The sequence below is a fragment of the Oncorhynchus kisutch genome, linkage group LG7 (genome assembly GCF_002021735.2).
Source record: "Oncorhynchus kisutch isolate 150728-3 linkage group LG7, Okis_V2, whole genome shotgun sequence".
NCBI lineage: Eukaryota > Metazoa > Chordata > Actinopteri > Salmoniformes > Salmonidae > Oncorhynchus > Oncorhynchus kisutch.
The window spans coordinates 27,136,680-27,146,062 of record NC_034180.2 but is presented as its reverse complement, the minus strand read 5'-3'; the positions used below and the strand labels follow the sequence as shown (position 1 = coordinate 27,146,062).

Genomic DNA, 9,383 nt, shown 5'->3' with positions numbered 1-9,383 from the left:
ATATGAAAATAGAATACAGTATTTCAGAATGTGACCAACGGCTTGCATGTCAAAATCAGACTGGGAAAAATGTACGCTTGCGATTTCCCCCTATCTGCAAGCATGACCAATGACATAACACCTTATTGACATCTGACTTGAACCAACCAATTAGAATACATAAACATAAAATACATATTTATGCAGTGTCAAGTGGAAAGATAACCAACCCTGTTACACTAAGCACAGTCAAAATCCAAGAGGAAAACCTGGTTCAGTCTGCTCTTCACCAGACACTGGGAGAGTAATTCACCTTTCAGCAGGCTTACCAAGCAGGCTTACCAAGAAGACAGTGAATGTTCTTGAGTGGCTGAGTTACAGTTGACTTAAGTCTACTTGAAAATCGATGGCAAGACCTGAAAATGGTTGTCTAGCAATGATCAACAACCAATTTGACAGAGCTTGAAGAATTTAGAAAACATTTATGGGCAAATGTTGCACAATCCATGTGTGGAAAGCTCTTAGAGACTTACCTAGAAAGACTCACAGCTGTAATCGCTGCCAGAGGTGCTTCCACAAAGTATTGACTCAGGGGTGTGAATACTTATGTAAATGAGATATTTCTGTATTTAATTTTCAATAAATAAGAAAACATTTCTAAAAGGATGTTTTTATTTTGAATTCAGGCTGTAACACAACAAAATGTGGAATAAGTCAAGGGGTATGAATACTTTCTGAATGCACTGTAAGTACATGTTGGTTTCAGAAAGCAATTATCCCATACCATTAACAGTATAGGCCTATACCAGTAGTCAATAGATGGGGTCATGCCAGACATGACATCACACACTTACAGTAAATGGTCTCGCTCAACAGCAACGGCCAATCAAAGATAAGGTGATAAATACCCCTTCTCCAAACACAAAGAAAAAAAGAAAATCTGATGAACACTATTTTGAGTACTCTTTGGTCAAAGGAACATGCTGTCAACAGCATATTGCTATTGCTGCCATGTTCCTTGTTTTGTTTAAGGGACCTTTTGACCCAGTACCGCCCATTATGAGCAAAGTATTATGATTTATTGTACAGCTGTGTGGTGAAGTACACAAGTGGGACAGATAACTCTCCCTCAAGGCTGGAGTGTTGGCAGTGTTGGGCAGCCCACTTACATCATAAACCAATGTTCTCTACTTTTACCAATTTGCTTGATATTTCCTCTCAGATTCCTGAGTAGTGATCATTTATGAGCCTCAAGCTTGAAATATCTCTCTTGAAGTGTTTAAAGGCAACAACTCTTAATTTGTGCAACTCAATATTAGGAAGGTGATCTTAATGTTTTGTACTCTGTGTAGCTACTTGTGTAAAACATACATATTTAAATGTTAAGTACATGAACCATAGGGACAAGGGTCATGTCAGCCATACATTTGTATTAATGACAACTTTGTGTACAACAATCTATCCTCAATGTGTACATGTCATTGACAAACGGTAGGCTATATGCAGGCAGAAACCCTCTTGTTAACCTCTTAAATGCAGATGCGTTAATTCTGAATAATGTCCTCTGACATGCCCTAGTAGTTGTTCACCTCTAATTTTGCAATGGGGTGTTGTACTGTGTATTTGAATATTGTTTTCTTACACATATTGTATTTCTACTACTGTACATTGCTTTTTAGTTAGGCTCAGGCCTACACTGTTTATACACACCACATTGTATGTAATATACTGGATTCTTGACATAGCTCACTGTAATATATCTACTGCTGTACATGTCACTCTTCCTTTATCTTGTGTAAATTCATCCTGTCTGTATACGTGTAGATTGCATTTGGGTTACTGTTAGTGCTATTTGGGTTGTTGTTGTTATTGTTGTTAATTCGTTATGACATTTCTTGATTTATTTTTATGTTTAAAAAAATATATATTTGTGCACTTGTTTGACGTTTTAATGCTTTGTTTGTAACATGTTTGTAACATACGCTTTTCGCTGCACACGGTACAACATCTGCTAAACTGTGTGAGCGACCAACAAACTTTGATTTGATTTATTCACAAATCTATGCCCACAATAGGATGACTACGATAGTATATCACCAACCAATGGCTTGCTTTCCTTGCAGACAGTTTTACACTTGGTATGCCAATTCTATTTCAGTTTAAAGTCAGACAGCTGTCTATCATAATAACTGGTTGAAGGTTCTTGGGGAAGCATTGTCTATAGCAACTACAGCCGCTCAGTGTTTCTGGGGGTGCACTTTTCTCATTGTGGAATACCATTGTAATAGTTTCTCTGGATAATTATACATTTGTTAAACAACAGTGAGATGTTCAATGAACTGTATCAAAATGAAATTAAATGATGATTTATCCATTTTTTATTTTGTTTTAAGTGTCCACTAGTTGTTGAATGATATGCAATTATACTACTCAAATGCATAATTCAACACATAATATGCAAATCATAGGACATTTTGATGTTATTAACATCACGGCAAGGTGCTTCGTTCAGCAAGGCCGATCCACTGCAAAAATAACAATAATTTGATTTAATTTCAGTTTTTTAAAAACAAAATGTAGCCTACTGACTGAAAGCGCGTGTTGTATCTTAAATGCATTTCAAGCATCCCTATAAAACAAGTGCTGTTTATCTAGAACCTCAAAATAACAGCGCAAGATTTAATGGCATATTTTTAAGGGGCACAGTGACAGTATTGCAGAGATTACTGGTCTCGATGTAGGCTATTGATTTTGATACATTATGTATGATTTCTCCAACATCGGATGATGTAATGTTTTTTTTTGTTGTCTATGCTTGAATACATCATTTATGGCTTTTACTCCCGCGCCATGTGCCTACACGCCGGTACCCAGTCGTGATTGGAGTGGAGTGGGAATTAACTGAAAAAGGAGGATAGACGCTATCCCTCCCTGTCACAAAATAGTAAGTAAACCATTTAGACATTTATTAATTAGCATGTATATAATGAGCCTACAGTATTAGTGGTAATATCATTAGTACTTTTAGAAAATCGTCCATTGATGGAGAGATGGACTACTATCCAAGAAACGTCGTTCTTCCTTTGTTGGGGTTACATCCACATCCTTGTGTGAAGTTCGTTGTTCTAAATGCGTTCGTTGTCCACTTCTGTTCGGAGCCTTCTTCAAGTGGTCTGGCTTGCGAAATGTCTTGTAGCCCATAGGGTGGTCCTGAGTGGTGCGACAGACAGTACACATACATATACCTCATTACTATCAACCGCTGGGGTGCACCCACCCATGTCAAGCTGAGAAGGATAGGCAACATCTATGGCTTCAGACCCTGTCAGTGCTCCAGACACATTTTCGCCTTACTTTTCGGGTATATTTTATCATGCCATTCGAAGCAACAATAATACATATTTGTGACAAGGGCGCTGGCACATTTGTTTTATTTTTCTACATTTTCTCAAGCGCTATTGAGCAGATCTATGGTCTTTGTGTTTATTGAGAAGAACAATAGCTATGAAATTTCCACTGGAAAACCCTAGAAAACAAGTAAATTTGGACCCGGAACAACAAGGTTAGTAAATGTACATTTTACTCTAAAAGTGGAGTTTGTGTAATGATAGCTTTGTGCAATGTTCTATGTTGACTGAAGAACCTGGGTATACAGTTGTCTCAGCATCTTTACTGTGTGACTTGGACAAAATTAGTTACAATGTGAATATGTGCTATAGGTTTTCTTTAAAATAATTTATTTTGTGTTTATTTAATCTCAAATAGGAGCTTTAATGCCATTTACAATCATGCAATGTGCTTTTTATGACGCCAGGGGGTTGGGAGTGGATCTCTTTCTTCTCCATCCCTTATGTGCTCAGCTGTGTGGTAGGCTACAGTGTGCTCTTCGTTAGGGATAGATAGAGGCGGGGATAGGACAGCTGCTGGGGAGATGTCGTTCAGGCCAATTGGGAATTACTGGGCAGAGACAGAGCCTTTCTACTTACATTCCGCATGCTATTATCTGATTCAGTATTTGAATGTGGTCCTCCACTCTTAATCTCCATACTGAACCCACACAGACAGACTCCTTTCATGTGATGTTTCCCCATCTACAGCTGCTAGGCTGGATAAATCAATATTCTGGCCTCCCACTGTGCCACTTGCCTGGCTTCCCAGACTCCTTGTTCCAGCCAAACGCTACGCCACGCCCACGGATGTTAGCTTCTTCTCCACAATGAGTCTGGATCATAGATTAATGATAGACATCGCATCATTGTATCTGTCCAAGTATGGCGTATATGAGAGCATGGGCAGCGCCATTGAGGCCATCTCCATTTTGAAGTAGTACATTTTCTTCTTCTACTACTTCAATGACTTTGCAACGAAACTAGAAGGGTGCACACTGCCACCTGTATATTGTGTTGTTTGAACAGGTATAAAGCCATGGTTGGTGATTTACTGCCACCTGCAGTTCTGGAATGTTTGCTCACGAGTATAATTAATTGGCCGATCCAAAGACAGTACAGTATGAAGATAGGCATAAACTTCTTCTCCAATAGAACTGCCCAATCATGCTTGTAGGCGATGCCATGGCAACGCTGGCTAGCTAAGCTCATGCGCAGAAACACAAATTGGGTCTAACAGTCGTCTCGTGCTGAACTGCACATGTACAGGCTATCAAATCAAAGGGAATTCTTCAATATAAAGTTGGTTTTGACAAAAATGAAAACTTGTCCATTTTTCACTTTTCCAAAGGTTGGAGTAATAACACATTCAACTACCATTATCCCAGAAAACCTAGACCCACTCCAATTTGGATACCGCCTCTACAGATCCACAGATGATTTCATCTCTAATGCATTCCACACTGCCCTTTCCCACCTGGACAAAAGGAACACCTATGTGAGAATGCTATTCATTGACTACAGCTGAGCGATCAACACCATAGTGCCCTCAAAGCTCATCACTAAACTAAGGACCCTGGGACTAAACACCTCCCTCTGCAACTGGATCCTGGATATCCTGATGGGCCGCCCCCAGGTGGTAAGGGTAGGTAACACATCTGCCACGCTGATTCTCAACACAGGGGCCCCTCAGAGGTACGTGCGCAGTCCCCTCCTATACTCCCTGTTCACCCATGACTGCATGGCCACGCACAACTCCAACACCATCATTACGTTTGCCGACGACACAAAGGTGGTAGGCCTGATCACTGACAATGATGAGACAGCCTACAGGGAGTAGGGAGGTCAGAGACCTGGTAGTGTGGTGCCAGGATAACAACCTCTCCCTCAAAGTGATCAAGACAAAGGAGATGATTGTGGACTACAGAAAAAGGAGGACCGAGCACACCTCCATTCTCATCGATGGGGCTGTAGTGGAACAGGTTGAGTTCCTTAGTGTCCACATCACTAACAAACTATCATGGTTCAAACACACCAAGACAGTCGTGAAGAGGGCACGACAACCCCTATTCCCCCTCAGGAGACGGAAAAGATTTGGCATGGGTCCTCAGATCCTCAAAAAGTTATACAGCTGCACCATCAAGAGCATCCTAAGTGGTTGCATCACTGCCTGGTATGGCAACTGCTCGGCCTCAGACCGCAAGGCACTACAGAGGGTAGTGCATACGGCCCAGTACATCACTGGGGCCAAGCTTCCTGCCATCCAGGACCTCTATACCAGGCGGTGTCAGAGGAAGGCCACAAAAATTGCCAAGGACTCCAGCCACCCTAGTCATAGACTGTTCTCTCTGCTACCACACGGCAAGCGGTACCGTAGCGCCAAGTCTAGGTCAAAAAGGCTTCATAACAGCTTCTATCCCCAAGCCATAAGACTCTTGAAAAGTTAATCAAATGGCTACCCGGACTATTTGGATTGTCCCCACCCCACCCCCCAATTTTACACTGCTGATACTCTCTGTTTATTATCCATGCATAGTCACTTTACCTCTACCTTATTTGTTATATATACATATATTTTTTTTAACTGCATTGTTGGTTATTAAGGGCGTGTAAGTAATCATTTCACTGTAACATTTCACTGTTGTATTCAGTGCATGTGATGAATACAATTTTATTTTAAAGGGATACTTCAGGATTTTGGCAATGAGGCCTTTTATCTCCTCCCCCAAAATCAGATGAACTCATTGATACCATTTTTATGTCTCCGTATCCACTATTTAGGAAGTTAGAGGTAGGTGTCGTGATCCAATGCTAACTAATGATTGGAAGTCTGTGGGTATCTGCTAGCATGCAATCAGATACCCATAGACTCCCAGTTATTACGCTAATGCAAATTAGCAATTGCGCTGGTGCAACTTCCTTCAAACAGCATGCAGAGACATAAAAATGGTATCCACGAGTTCATCTGACTCTGGGTAGGTAGATAAAAGGTATCATTGCCAAAATCCCGAAGTATCCCTTTAAGACATTGACTCGAACATATGTTGAGCAACTGGATGCATCCGGTTTTCAGGGGAAATGGAAGGAGAACCTGTGACACGACTTCCACTTTTGGGCATTAATAAAGCTACACTCTGTCATAATTCCTCCTCCACATTTACTGGATCGGTTCGTCAAGATCAGAAGTAATTAAATGCCGCTCAGGCGTTTCTTTTACACTTGCTATATTAGGTTACGGAACGAATGTGTACACATTCGTGGATATCTGATTGGTCCAGAAACCGATGGGTTGGGCCAGAGCAAGAACACGTGGGTAAAGCACTGGTTTGAAAATTCGTCATTGGCTTTGATTTTCTGATGGTTTAGAGATAATCCAATTGCTGATGACTTTGTTTTGTATAATGCCTCTCGTCACGACAAACGACTTCAATGATGGCAGTCTCAGACTAAAGTATGTAACGCATAGAGAATGATAGAGGCCTCTAGTGGCCAAAGGCCGATTTAGCATGGGCAACGCCATTGAGGGCTTCCACCATTTTAATGTAGTTAACTGGGTGCAACTTCCAACTTTATTGGCTGATCCCTCTTAATGACCCCGTTGGAGTCATGTCCAACTGGCTCATCAGGAGGGATCAGCCAATCGTGAAGAAAAAAATTGACTACTTCAAAATGGAGTTTGTCTCAATGGAGATGCCCCCTGTACTCACAGACGTCATAATGGGAACTATATAGGGATGCTCTACTATTCTTTGAGCTAACGACAGAGCGGGGGAATAATTGAGTTTGAGTAGTCAGGCTACTGTGCCCCAACAGTATACAAAAAGTTTAGGTGTCAGATTTAACACTTGCACTTTGTGTGGCTTGGCATAAGATATGTCTGTTGTAAACATGGACAGGAGGTATGAAATGATCATATCATGATCTCCAATCATCATCATAATGGCCTGTGGATGGCATCATCATATCCAGGATTTACCAGCCAATACCAGCCAATCAATCAAGAAAAAAATCATCTTTATCATCCATGCAGTTTAATTTTGCTTTTCTTTAAAGATCCTCCAGTGCATCACATCACACTTATTTTTGTCCTGTCAGTTTTGTATTCCTCTGGTAACGTCTGGATGAGAGACAGAGAGAGCGGTGGAAGATGGGGAGGATAAAAGCATTAGCCTACTCTCCTGCATAATCAAATCTTGTGAAACTATGGAACTCAACAGGAGGTGGGTTCAGTGCTTTGAATACTATTATATATTTTGTGAAAGCTGAACTTGGAGCATAATATTCATTTCAAAGCCACAGTAGGTTTCAAATCTAGATCGCCATTACAACCATGAGTTATGCTAATAATGATGGAACCATTTGTGATTGGAATTGAATGGCTATTTTTAGACGGATGCAGATTTAGTGGTAGAGAAATAGCCCAACCTCTTTCATAAAGTACTCGTCCAAGTATGATAAACTGTAGTGCCCATTTATTCCATTCCACTCATTTATCCCAAACGATGCAAACCAATTCATGGTTTTGTCAGAGGAGTCAAGACACTTGAATGGGTGGGCTGTAGAGTTGGATGTTCTATAATATCTATCAGCAGGCCCCTTTCTGTAGCTTGCAGGTCTGAAAATATTACACAAAATGTCTTCCTAAAAATAATCCCACCCACCCTAAAAAGTTAATTGTGAATTCCTTAATTGTGAAGTTACTCTTTTTGGGCCAGTTTCCCAAACTCCTAGTCTTGGACTAAAAAGCAAGCTCAATGGGGAATCTTCATCGAAAGTAGTTTTAAGTCCAGGACCATGCTTCATCTGTGTCTGGCAAACTGCCCTTATTGTCCTAAAAATAGCTTGAAAATGTTTTCCTAGGCACCGGTAATGTGGTAACTCAATGTGGCCAAGTTGGTGTTGATGTTGGTGAATCTCCGGCTGTGTGTTCCCATCCTGATGACAGTTTGTTTTGATCAATTTAAACTGTGATCCATGCCAAAGGATGGACTAACATGATTTCGATCCCTGTAAGTGAGTGAAACTTCCTTGATGTCCTTGAGTCTTCATGACAGGTTGTGTTGGTGTTCATACTAAAGGATGCTAGACAGTTGTTCCAGGAACATAGTATGTGGTAGTGTAGTAAATGTATAATACAATAAAATACACAAAAAGTAGTTTAAATAGAAAAATACAATTCTTCACAAATTCCGCATATTCTCCCAGATATGTATTAAATGAATACATTACATATAGTATGCAAAGTATGACATATCCTGCAAACAAGGCTTCTTGTTGCAATTACACAAACACATCTTTAGTACAATAAGATATTTGCTTCTAGAATACTGACAGGGGCATTTTAGATTGTGTCACTTTAAAAATAAATAAAAAATGGGCTAGCACATTACATAGCCATATGGCCAGTCAATCTCTCAAATTAAACAAAGAAGCACCTCCCTATGAACAATGAGCTCTTTTTTTAAAACAGAGTGTTAGGTATTGCATCATGGTGAAACCCTGCCAGGCCCCTCCCACCCTCCCTGGGGCTCAGTCAGAACAATCTCCCATAGGAGGAGATCTAAATATGGATGCCTCCTTGACAAAGTCCCCCACCTTGGGTGACCCCACCCCCCTCCCCATTCACATGCATTTATTGCACACCCCATTCGCAAAGCAATGACCCAGTGGCAGTTATCCCCCTCTCTTACTGGCCACGCTTGTCTATTAGAGAGATTGAATCCTGCTTTTAGAGAGGAAAGCGTATACATTTTTTAAGCACACTCTTGTCAATGTTCTTAGTGTCTCTGTGTGTCAACAACAACTTGTCCTTCCCTTGATATCAAAACATCCACCGCATAATGCCATTTAGATACGGCTGTGGAAATTAGAATCGAGGGTTGAATACAAAACAATTGTCACTGTGGTAACATTATTACATATTGCAATGGCCTGCTGGGATCTCAGAGAGAGAGAGAGATGAAACGCTATTCTACCCTAGGGTGGAATGGGGCATCAGTCCAGGGCTGCAGGCTGAGT

The 9,383-nt window shown here is 40.8% G+C and overlaps 1 protein-coding gene across 2 annotated transcripts in view; it reads left to right on the top strand.

Moving 5' to 3' along the window:
- The first annotated feature begins 2,728 nt into the window (after positions 1–2,728).
- The window catches only part of LOC109893694 (potassium channel subfamily K member 10-like), a 32,155-nt gene continuing 25,500 nt past the window's right edge, over positions 2,729–9,383 (top strand). The window contains exon 1 of one of the 2 annotated variants that reach the window (XM_031828775.1): positions 2,729–2,923. In XM_031828775.1, coding sequence (XP_031684635.1) covers position 2,923 — 1 coding nt within the window. In that variant the 5' untranslated portion in view covers positions 2,729–2,922. Of the gene's footprint in view, positions 2,924–3,066; positions 3,542–9,383 lie in introns of those variants that run through there. The other variant, XM_031828774.1, reaches the window with a different exon arrangement.